General features: G+C 36.8%; 1 protein-coding gene across 2 annotated transcripts in view; it reads left to right on the top strand.

The window, feature by feature from the left end:
- The window catches only part of ERP44 (endoplasmic reticulum protein 44), a 40263-nt gene that overhangs the window by 20928 nt on the left and 6405 nt on the right, over positions 1-12930 (top strand). For both annotated transcript variants that reach the window (XM_072412060.1, XM_072412061.1), the window contains exons 3-7: positions 5889-5928; positions 7543-7658; positions 11204-11388; positions 12100-12215; positions 12311-12368. In XM_072412060.1, the coding sequence (XP_072268161.1) occupies positions 5889-5928; positions 7543-7658; positions 11204-11388; positions 12100-12215; positions 12311-12368 (515 nt within the window). The remainder of the gene's footprint in view (positions 1-5888; positions 5929-7542; positions 7659-11203; positions 11389-12099; positions 12216-12310; positions 12369-12930) is intronic.

Raw genomic sequence — 12930 nt, 5'->3', positions numbered from 1 at the left:
AAATTGTGGGGGATGGTAGCCACAGATGTTCCCCACACGTTTTTGGTTTCTTATACCCAGGGCTGTAGAGTTGGAGTTAGAGACAATTTTGGGTACCTGGAGTCGATAAAAATGTGCCGACTCCTGATAAATTTATGTAATATAGAAAATACAGCAAGTTCAAATGTACTATTTCACAAACAATAGTCATAATTAAGTACTTCTCTGATGTAAGAATAAAGCCCAGTACATAACTGTATTTCTACTAGTGTGAAGTTCAGCTGAGCTATTATACAACCCGACAATCACATTATTGTAATCTGGATTATGTACATTACAAAAAGTGTTTTCATTTTATTTAAGAAATAATATGTTTAACAAGTTCATTGTGTAAACAAGTGTAACGATATAGATGTAGGTGAGTGCTATAGCCTGATGTGTGTTCAGGTGTCCTGTCTGCACTCTCCATATATATACATCATTTTGCACACCACACCTAATACTAGAAAGTTAGTCAAGTAGCCCCTTGGCCCGGGAGCCTTCCGCTGCCCTGTCTTCAGCAGAAGATCAGCAAACAATGCTAAAAGCAGCAGCATCTGCTCAACAGTAGTGATTATCTTCAGAAGTTAGTGGAGGATGTTCTAGAAGATTTCGAAATTAAAAAGGACCAGATAATGCTTCTAATATGTTGAGCATAATTGAGAAAATGAATAAAGTAGATGAATAAAGTGACAGACAGATATTAAAGGAAGACAGTCCTGCAAGTATTGGAGAAAGTGAAAGCGAAGAGAATAGTGACATTTTGGATAACATTGTTGAAGAAACATCTAAGCGTACTACTATTCAACATATGCGTTGTGCTGTTCATGCTCTGCAACTTGCAGTAAGTGGCATGGATTGAAAGATCATCATGCAGCTACTCTCATTAGCAAATTGAGGCAAGTAACTGTTGCAGCCAGGGCCCCTAAAACACATACCATTTTGAAAAGATGTGCAGGAAAAGGAGCTATTTCGGATCAAACAACACCCTGGGGAGCACCTATTTGATGGTAAAGCGTTTGCTTGAACTAAAAGACTTTCTTACGAACTGGACAATGAAAATGTTTTAATAAATGAAAGCCAGTGGGCACTGAAAAATCTACTTTCTAACCCCTTTACTGTCACCAAGAGTTTGCAATCTGAAGATTTAACACCTGGTAAATTCTTCTTGAAATGGAAGAGCTTCATATATTGCCTGAACAAAAGTGGAGGGTTAATAGCTGATGGCATTGTATCTTCAATGAAGAAAAGAGAATCTCTTACTGGATAATCAAATCTTGTTAGCTGCTATTTATGTTGATCCAACAAGCCAAATTTTGTTGAGCGATGACCTGACTGACACTGCAAAAAAGGCCCTCTATGATGTAGCAGTTCGCATGAAGGGATTACTACCTGAAACACCACCACTGGATTAAGCTATAAGCACTGGTAACGCAGGATCATCCTCTTCAAATGAAGAATTAGACTTTGATTCCTACTTTGCCAAACTTTCAACAGTAAAGTGACGTTGCATATGCGTGAAAAATAAACGACCAGAAAATGTCCAATTCCAGCAGGAGTCTTTTAAAGAATTAAAGAAGTAGAAAAGAATGATCGCTCATTGAAACTGACTGTAGAAGAAGCCATTATTGTTTATCATGAGATTATTAGTGATGTGGCTAGAACCGTAACAGCAAAGCCACCCACCCAAGTCAGTGTTGAAAGACTATTTTCAGCTCTAAAAATAAACAAATCAAGATTTAAGAGCTTCTATGAAAGAGTATTTGGCAGAATCAATTCTGTTTCTTAGAACAACACTAAATTAAGTTAGTTTTGGATTGCATTTAACAGCTCTTCTACTCTACAAATATATTCCAAGTTTAATATATAAACTGTTTTAGGTTTTCCAGCTTTTTTGTTCATGTAGTTAGGCTTTGTTTTTGTTTTTAAACAACCAAAGGATGTAGTTCATATTTTTAAACTGGTAAGTTGCTGATCCTGATTTTTATGCATGCTATGCTACTTTATAGCCACTTAATAAAAACAATGAATAAAACTCTATTGTTTCACTTTTTTGTCTTTTGTTTAAACTGGCCAATACAGTGGAGCGTCCGCTTCCTAGCCAGTAGTTCTGTGGATAAATGGTGTGCATGTTGCCTCCCTTCAATCAATGTGGAAAATACATTAGCATATTACAGGGTTTCTCATTTTATCTTTACACGTTGGCATTCAAACTTCACACTTTTGCAACCAAACTTCACAAAAAAAATGTAAATCTCTTTATTCAAAAATAAATTTATTTTAAAATTAAATATAACACAGTATTTTTACCATAAAGGTTTTTCTCAAGAAACAATAAATAAAAATTTGTAATTAAATAAATGATTTATTAATCCTTAATGCGTTCTCCTTTACGGTATTTAGGCAAAAAGCTAAACTTTTTTGTATAACATTTTAAGCAATCCTGCTCGCTTATTGTTAAAAATACACTATTGATGCTTTCTAATAAAGCACCCGAATTAATTAGGCCTATTTCTTATTACTACTGTTCTCAACAGGATTAGGAATTGGAGAGTATGGTGGTAAAAATAGGAGTTGGTGTCCCAACCAAGCTCTTTCATAATTAGGATGGCATGCTGAACACTCTTTTCACTAAAAACATTAGTAATGCTTTTTGAATAAATACTTGTGCTTGTGAATTAGGGGGAGGGTCACATTTTTATTCCTTACACAACAAATTGAATAATTTCTGGAACGCGTTCCAGCCACAACATGCACCGCTCTTTGCCCAATAGGAGATCTTTACATTTTGGTTCTCATTGAGATTTTAAAACCCACTTCATCAAGAAAGTAGATTTTTTTCCCATGTTCCTTAGCAGTGAGATCAAGGATTTTGTTAGCATAGCTAAGCCTTTCTTGAAGAGAGTGGGAATAATTGCGCATTGCAGGGATTAAAGACCATTGGAATTTATCAATGGATCTATCTATTGTTGAAATAGATACATTAATTCCAAATTTGGCAAATAATTGATCCTTCATTTCCCTGAGGCTTATTCTGCAATCTTCGGACATTAACTTGCGTAACTCCTCCTTATGGAATTTTTCAGACCTCCTCCTGGTAATTATTCCACTTTGCTAGAAGATTCATAGGTCTTAATATTTTGGTTATTGTTGTACGATTACAACCCAAAACCTTTGCTATCTGGGAGGCATCACTTCCATTCAGGTAACTGTCTTACCACTCTTTGATGTTCTGCATTACTTAATTCTCTGGCCATAAGGGTAAGTGCATTACTAAATATAAAGCTAACCTTTGAAGATAAAACGATGAATAATATTGTTATCTTAAAACTTATAAATCCCTGAAATAAAGATATTTAATTTTAAAATTCTGTAAAGTAAAAAACACAATAGTTGACAAATTATCAATTTATTTTCATATATTTTTAATTTACATTTTTTAATGAAGTTTGTTTGCAAAAGTGTGACGATAAAATGAGAAGCCCTGTAAATACGTTGGAGTCAAAGGATTTACCTACCGACTCCACAGCCCTGCTTACGCCCCCATTCCAGGGAAGTTGGAGTTCAAGTTTTAGAAGTGGGCAGTAATGTGTAACAGGGTAGCGCATTTTGATGGGCAGAGTTTTTAATGTTCTAATGATGCTATAGTAATGAAATTATAAGGGGAGTTAGCCAAAGGTGTCCTCCACTTGCACCTATATTTTCATACACCCTGCCGCTCTAAAGAAATTGGAGTTCAAAGAAGAGAAGCAGACAGGGTAGTGTAGTTTGACAATTAGGAATTTGTGACAGGTAGGTATACATTTCGGGGCCCCACCCCAATGCTCCTTGCTATGTAAGTGGCCCCGGGGTCCCCAATTTGGATTTTCAAATTAGAACTACTAGTTACACTTTCTTTTGAAACAACAACCCAATGTTGTATTTTCATAAGATTTTATATTTTTGACCCCCATATCTTGCAATTCCTTAAAGCTAGGAGGCTGCTATTTTAGTTACTAGTTGCTTTGACCGTCCCATCGACCCGTAAACTTTTAATTCATAACAACACCTCTCACCAGCAGCAGCAATCCTCTGGATCAGTGGTCGCCAACCTTTTCGGTCCTGTGGACCACTAAATTTACCATCCCCCCGCATGCCGGGGAGCCGGATGTCACTCAGAGAAGAAACCTCCCCCATAGTGACTTCATGATTCCATAACCCCGCCCACTCTCCCATCGCAGATCCGAGCCTGCGATGGGAGAGTGGGCGGGTTGCGTCCAGAGACAACCTGCCCACTTCCCTGAGCCTGGGATTTGTACGGGGGACATGGACCGGCCAGAACCGCAGACCACTGGTTGGTGACCGCTGCTCTGGATGACAGCTGAACACAGAGCAGCCTCAGTGAGACCCGTGCAGAGCATCCGAGCTGCGGATCGGAGGTAGGCACGGCAGCCGGGCGGAGCAACCGGCAAAACCTACTGGGGAGTACTATGTATATTATTGGGTTGGGAGAATGGGGTCTTACACACAAACGTGTGTATGGCTGTTGTAAAAGTTGAAGATGGTATATGAGAGTTCAAAGTGGCATTGTTGCTGGATCTAAAGTTTTAATAAATGGTATGCAGGCCTGTCTGTGTATAATTGTCAGAATGTATTTATCATTCCAGTTAAAACAAAATATAGGAAATATGTGCCACTACTGCTAATATATATAATAAACTGTATACAATTGCCTTTTTATGTTGCCTTAAAAAAAACAAAAACATACCCAGAATTAGATTTAAAAGTGAAATTGCAGAATGTATGGTGACAGTTAGACTTAACTTTCAAAACAAGGGACTTTGTAGATAGATATGGTAGAAATGCATGTAACCCTTTAGCATATATCAAACTCTCGCCTTGCAAAACCTTAGTTTGCCCATGATAATATGATGCCTTTTCAAAAAGACATGCATTTTGAGTCCTGTACTATTGCCCAGACATTAAAGTGAAAGTCAAGGTAAAATTAAAAATATTTCTCCCTTGCCCACAGGGAACCCTAAAGCTTAAGATTTTTCTTTAAATGTTCTACTACTCCTTAACATACTGATGAAATGTTTAAATAAAAAAATCATTTTTCATTGCTTCTCCAGCCCTGAAGCAAGCCGTAGGGTTAGTTTTTGGAGGAGTTCTGCACATAATAAAATGCTTTTTTTGTTGTTGATTCTAATGCACACGCCGCATGAAGCTCACATTGTGCAGTGAAATCAAACTTTGTCACTACAGAAGAGAATCTTATACAACTGTACAAGGCTTAAGTCCTGGCTGGAATTAAAGCTGACATAAACTCAGAATTTTTACTTTTCATAAAAGGGTAGACAACCCTTTTATTTAAAGTAAAAAAAAAAATGTTTTTTTAAAGGGTGCAGGTCCTCCACTTTCTGTCTTGATCGAAGCGACTGAAGACTGGTACCGGGACAACGTGGGACCCGATGGAAGAAACCTGACGGATAGACTGATGTGTGGCATTAAGGGTATGTGTGTTTTTTTTTTTTTGACAATGCACAGTAGTATTGTGGTGTGAGCCCTGTTTTGTTTACAATGGATCCCAACTAACAGTGGAAACCATAGACACTAACTTACCTTTTAAGCCCCAAGATAAGGACTGGAAAGGCAAGTAAAACAGGAAGTGTGCACATGACATGGAACCTCTTTAACAAAATGTGTTTAAGTGAATTTTTAACAGATCGTGTCGGCCTTGCTGTTCTGTAAATTCGGTCCCGCTTGATGGTATTTGAATTGAAATTTCATAAAATAGGAGTGTTCCTAAAAATATTATTTTTATTTTTTTGTTTTGCTATTTTAATAAAAAAGAATACTAATGTATATGTTTTTCCCTTTTTTGGTCACAGGTAATGCAGATGTCGCTTTTGTTAATTTTTATGCTGACTGGTATGTTTTATTTTACATTTTAAACTACTGTATTTTAAATATGTATATTTCTGTAATGTTTTGGGTATTTCATTAATGATGAAATCTATGCAAAGTTTATATGTGGAAATCTTTTCCATTACCCTTGCTACTTCCATTTTCCCCAATACGGGCATGCTTTTGTTCATAAGAACATACACACAGGTGACAATTGCTTTAATCCTATTCATGTGGAATGTGTTGAGGCACATATGGGTTGTATGAAAACATTTCTGGAGGTTTTTGAAATAGCCCTATTCAGGCCCCCACCCGTTTAAGCATAGTTGTTGACTTGAATTACCTGTCTTCATGCCAGGTTAAAATGTTCACCTTTCCATCATAAATGTGTCCCTTTTTTAAAGTATAGGAACACTGCTAAGTCCTGCATAGTTTGTGTTGGGACATCTATTTAGGTTTTTTTTTATCCCCTCTAGATACATGTATTTGTATTCCTCACCCACCTGGACTTCATTTACTAAGTGTTTGAGTCCTGGCTCTTTTGGATGTATACATTTTTGTCTTTGTGTTTTGCTCTACTTAAAAAACACAAGACTGAGTTGTTTGATCAAAACATTTTTTTTATGTTCCAGTGGGTGTTAAAACAACCATCACTAAACAAGGTATGGCTCTATGACACTGTGGACCTAATTTATTAAATCTCTTCTAGACTTAAGACAATAGACGCTCATGGGGGAACCTGGGTGATGCAACAAACCTAGAATGGATCTGGTTCAGGATTCAAAACATTTGTCATGTAACCATTCAAGGTGTGCTGTATCACCCAGGTTATCCCATTATGGTCTATTTTTTCCAGTCTTGGGGAGATTTAGTAAATATGGCCCCATGTGTCACAAAAAAGTTTCTGTTGTAACATATCTACCCCCAGATTTAAGAACAGTTCACTCTTACGTGTCTTTTGGACAATTAGCAACCCTCCTAAAAACTTCATGGCACTGTGGAATTTTAATACTTAAACAGGGTTTTTTCACAAACCTTTCTACCTCCCTTTTTGGACTATCCCAATATTTGCCTCGATACATTGCATGGAGATTGGATTGGGGTGACTGAGTGACCTTCATGGCAATAAATGCTGGGAAATGTTCCCGACTCTGAAGAAACTGCTACCATAAAAACAAAAAATGTCTTCAACATTACAACATATTGAATATGACTAGCCACCATTAACTTTTTTTTCTTCTTTTACAGTATTAATTCATCCATATGCTTCCAATAGTTTGGATGTAATAAAACACTATTCAAGAAATAAAGTTTTCTATATACATATAAACTGTAATATATATGTGTATGGTGTACTCATTTGATGTAAAATTGCATTTCTGAGACATGGTTATGCTTGTTAGTTTTCTGTGTAAAGTTTGAAAAACAAATCCATAAAAAATTTACAGTTTGTCACTAGAAAAATTGTTAAATAAGTATAATGTTTAATATTGGCGTCTATGTACATTTGTACTGTTCATGAAGGACCATGCCTAACTAGTTTATTTTATTTTTTTTAAATGTTCACTCTATTCCACATTTAGGCTTGATTAGTGAAACCAAGCAACTTGGCTTTGTTTTTGTATTATCTTTTGGCAGGTGCAGATTTAGTCAAATGCTACATCCTATATTTGAAGAAGCTTCCAACATTATTAAAGAAGAATACCCTGATAGAAGTAAAGTTGTCTTTGCAAGAGTGGATTGTGATCAGCATTGTAAGCGTGTTCTGTTAATTTAAGTCTGTCACATCCTTCCTTCCTTTTTTTGTTCTTTTTTGTTCTTGTTCTTTGTCTTATTGGGACAGTTCAAGTAACACCTAAAACGCCCAAAAATCCTAGCACGCAAAGAGGAGATCTGGTATATTCCCTTTCTTTTTTATGGCATGTTTCCATATTACCATTTTAACATGGTGGATTCTATAGATTAGGTTTTAAATATTTTCTTAGGTACATGTGGTATATTGTACCATGACTTTCTAAACTCCTGCCTACAACATCATGCATGTGCATAAGTTTAGTGCTACTAGGACATCATCGTAATAAAAATATATATATTTTTTTAATAACACAGACTTATTATCAACGTGCATTTATTTCCATTAAATGTAAAGGAGAGCAAAATTACCCAACTTAAGACACCTGACACAATTATGGTATTTGCACATAGACAGTCAGTATTAGTCTACAAAAATATTGTTTGTACACATTTACATTACCTTAAGCAGAGTACCTGTTCCCTCTCAGGAAAAAGCCTTTGGCAAGTGGTTGGTCCAATTAGTTTATCATTAAAGTGGAATTTTTAAGAGAAGACTGAGGAAAGTTCTGTTTGCTCTTTTACCATGTTTTTGCATGGGTATCATAAATAACCCTATTCAATATTATGTAATTGAAAGAAAATATCCACATCAAGACAAGTTAATACCTGGCAGTGATTCTATCGATTCTGTATTTTATTTTACAAAAACCTTAAGCCTATAATAGTTTCACCTAAAGCTATTGGTTCAACAGTTGCAAGCCAATGAGGATGTACCCACAGTGTTACGAGTGTATATAGACATGTTATGTTACTTGATAGGTATGTTACTTGATAAGTATAGGCAGGTACAAACATCATCTGTAGTGGATTTTCACAGACTCTCTCCTCCTAGCATTGCCTGCTTCATCTGCTACTTTGCTAAACCTTTACAACTGCACATACAAGATACATGCAGAGGGACTAAAAAGTTTTTTTTTTTTTTTTTGTCCACAGGCTTGGACATATATGAAAACTGTTTTCTGCTAGGTATGAACAGTTTTAAAAACGCATGTAAACGTTCCTACCACGTTTATATGTGTTTTTATGCACTTTTACAAGCGTTTTAAAGCTTAACTTTAAAACGCTAAAAAAGTTTTTAAACGCGTTTGATGCGATTTGCCACGATTTTACATATGCATTTATAAAAGTTTTACTTTTAACCCTTTCAGGGAATGAGTACAGGGTTACATAAAACCCCTTACTCATTCCCTGAAAGGGTTAAATCATGTGTAAAAAAAATTGGACTTAATGTTTAATTATTTTATAAATGTGTGTTTGTGTAACTAAACTTTTTCTTTTATTATTTTTTTTTTTTTTTTACAGGTAATCTAAATGACAGGATGATTCCCAGGGCTGCAATCATGACAATGAACACAGCCCTGGGACTCCTTCTGACAGTGAGGGATCACAGGGCACTGGGGGTTAAATGAGGAGAAGGCTCTCTATTCACCTCTAGTGCTCTGTGATTGGCTGAGGTTTTACGTTTCTCAGCCATTCAGCACTAGACTTGAATGGGAAGGCTTGTGCCCATTCATCTCTAGTGCTTTCTGATTGGCTGAGAAATAGGAAACCCTGATGACAGCTCAAGCATCATACTACAGCTCCTCTAGGACTGTGGGAGTAATCAGGGGAGCAGAGCTGTCAGCATAGCAGAGCTCCCTTATTGGCTGAGGAAAAGGAAATCCTGATGATGCTTGAGCTGTCATCAGGGTTTCCTATTTCTCAGCCAATCACAGAGCACTAGAGATGAATGAGGAGAGCCTTGTCCTCATTTCACCCCTAGTGCCCGGGGATCCTTCACTGTCAGGAGGAGTCCCATGGCTGTGATCATATCATGATTGCAGCCCTGGGAATCATCCTGTCATTGGTATAACCTGAAAAAAAAAAAGTTTAGTTACGCAAACGCACACATTTAATAAAATAATTTAACATTAAAGCCTCGTCCAATTTTCTACACACATTTTAACCCTTTCAGGGAATAAGGGGTTTTATGTACCCCTGTACTCATTCCCCAGGGTGGGGTGGTGGAGATCTGGCAGTCTCCTTATTAAAGGAGGCTTCCAGATTCCAAAGACATGCTAAAAATGTTTTTAAAAGCCCCCATTGTTTTCAATGAAAGCTTTCATAAAAAGGTTAAAAACGCTTGTAAAAGCCTCCATTGAGTTCAATGGGAGCGTTTTCCCACATTTATCCTGCATTTTAATGTTTAAAACGTTGCAAGCAACGTTTAAGATACAGCTCATAAACGTGCCTTAAGGAAACGTCCTAGTGTAGGTTAGCCCATTGGAATGCATGGGGAACTTCAAACATGGGCTTTAAAAGCCTCAGGTTAAACGCTGGGTAAACAGTCCGTGTAGACTAAGCCTAAAAAACTGAAAGCTGATAGGTCCATCCAGGGCGGCAGAGTAGTGATCTGGCAGAAATCAAACAGCCTTTCTTTTTAGAGAGCGGTTGAAAAAGGCAGTCTTTGATTTGTGACTATTTAAACTGTCTATGCAGAACTAGCATAGTGGCAATTTTTACAGAGAGCATAATTAGTTGTGTTAAAGCGGAAGTAAACCTAAAAAAAAAAAAACACACCTTTGATCCCGCATATTAGTCTATCCGTTGGTGAGGTTTCTTCCACCTGTGTCGTCCTGGTATCCGTCTTCAGCCTGGCAGAAAGAGCACTGGGCGCCGACATCTTCTTTTCTTTTCTTCCGGGTTCTTCTTCCTGCGACACCAGTTCTCGCACTGTGCAGGATCGGGTGACGTGGATTAGGGAAAAAATGCAGTTTTCACTGTAAAAGTTTTCCTTTTTTTCACTCATGTCTCTATTGATGAAAGGGCTGCTTTTGCACATGCCCTGAGATTAGGGTATGCGCAAAAGGAGCAGCCAAGAGCCTACCGGGATACATGGCGTAGGTATCCCTGGAGGCTCTGCGCTCCCATCAGGTCTTTATCTTTGCTGCAATCAAACTTAAATGGGTGTGGCTACAAAATTTTTACTTTAACTAAAAGGGTTGTTTACCCTTCTATGTAAAGTCAAAATTCTGAGTTTAGGTATGCTTTAAGCTTACAATTACACCTCTAAACACTGAAACAGGCTGAGAAACTTTTTTTTTTTTTATTTGCCACCGAACCAAACCTATCATGGTCTGGGTTAAGAACACATTCAAATGTGCTAGGATCTGTCATGAAGTGTACATAGTCAGACAGTTGTCTGGACTGCAGTGATTACTTTCAATAACTGTTGTAGTAATGTAGAGGGGCAATACCTACCTATATGAAGAGGAAGGCACGTGGGGTGCTTTGCTGAATTCTTCAGTTCACTGCTGCTGGTGTTTGGAAGAGGGACCTCACAGGGACTGAAACACTGTCGCTTTAAATCTGAAATATTTGTATAAACACATTTCTGTGTTTTAAGTATGTATCATGTTTAATTCCAAAATGTCTCCTGTTTCTTATTTTTTTCCCCATCATTTAGCGGATATTGCTCAAAGATATAGAATAAGCAAATACCCGACATTAAAGCTTTTCAGAAATGGAATGATGATGAAGAGAGAATATAGAGGTCAGCGTTCTGTGACAGCAATTGCAGACTATATAAGGCAACAAAAAAGTGATCCTATCCGAACAGTTGAAAGTTTACAAGAATTAAAATCAATTGATGTGAGTATGTTGTCATGGAGTTAAAAAGGAAACCTAATTTAGATTTTTCCTTTGGACTACAGTATTCTTTTCAATTAATCATTTATTTTCTTCAAATTTTTCAGTTCTAACAATTTCACATACCTGTAAAATTAGCAAATATGGGTATATGGTCAGGTTCCTTTTGCTTGACACAGACAGGGATGGCTAATGTGGGTGCAAAACCTTAGCTAACTCATAGCAAAATTTATTAAAAATCTTAATATGCTATGAATACTTTTTTTGGGCAAAGCTTTATTGGTTAAAGATCTCCCTAACGCCCATGTGTATAAGAGCGCGCGTGTGTGTATAAGAACACACTCGCACACACACACAAGAACACACACACACGCGTGTATAAATGAACACACGCGTGTATAAAAGAACACACACACATGTATAAAAGAACACACACACACGCGTATAAAAGAACGCACACACACACACGCGCGTGTATAAAAGCGCGCGTGTATAAAAGAGTGCGCACACACGTGTGTATAAAAGAGTGCGCACACACGCGTGTATAAAAGAGTGCGCACACACGCGTGTATAAAAGAACACACACACCCACACACGCGTGTATAAAAGAACACACGCGTGTATAAAAGAACACACACAAATTTTGATGTGTGTATGTTGCTTAATAATAATGTAAAAAGCTATTCATTAAAACATTTTTCTTTCACATTGTAGCGCAGTAAAAGAACAATCATTGGCTTTTTTGAATCGAACGAGTCTGACAACTACCGAACATTTGCAAAAGTGGCAAACATTTTACATGATGACTGTGTTTTTCTTGCTGCATTTGGGTAAGCATTGCCTTTCTGTATAAAGTGATATAAATGACTTATTGTTTTTGTTATTATTGTGTAACAAGTCCTATATAACTTTTTTTCTTCCTTAGTGAAATTTCAAAACCTGAGAGATTTAGCGGTGACAATGTAATATACAGGCCCAATGGGGTAAGTGTTTTTTAAGTGTTTCCCAGTGACGTCAGTGCATGCGTCGGTTCGTGTGTGAAGCTCTGCGGGCAATTTAATTAATTTTGTATTGGATTCAATGCAAAGTTTTGGTTCGGTGGCAATATTATCTATTATATATTACATGCTACTGTAATTATTTTACAGGTTTTACTATTTTTTTTATTTAATATTAAATTAAAGATTCGACATATTTCGGTGGGTTAAGCCTGCAATGTAAAATTTTCATGCAAAAAAATGCAGGCTTTTTGCGTGAAAATATAGACATAAATAGAACGCTAGGGGGTTGAAGGGTGATTTACATAACATGATTTACATAACATGATTTAAATAACATGATTTAAGCCTTATTTGAAGGTAGCCATAGACAGGCATCATTCATTACTCTGGAGATATACCAGATATATGCAAGGAATTTTTTTACTTGGAGGTGAAAATTTGTGCATGCTAGTTGCTTCTGATAAGAAAAATTTGGAATATGGCAAAGAGATAAAAAAAAATTTAATTTAGTTTTATGTGAGTTTCATGATGAATAAAACAGATT

The sequence above is a fragment of the Pyxicephalus adspersus genome, chromosome 5, assembly GCF_032062135.1.
Source record: "Pyxicephalus adspersus chromosome 5, UCB_Pads_2.0, whole genome shotgun sequence".
Taxonomy (NCBI): Eukaryota; Metazoa; Chordata; class Amphibia; order Anura; family Pyxicephalidae; genus Pyxicephalus; species Pyxicephalus adspersus.
This window is presented reverse-complemented; position numbering and strand designations above follow the sequence as displayed.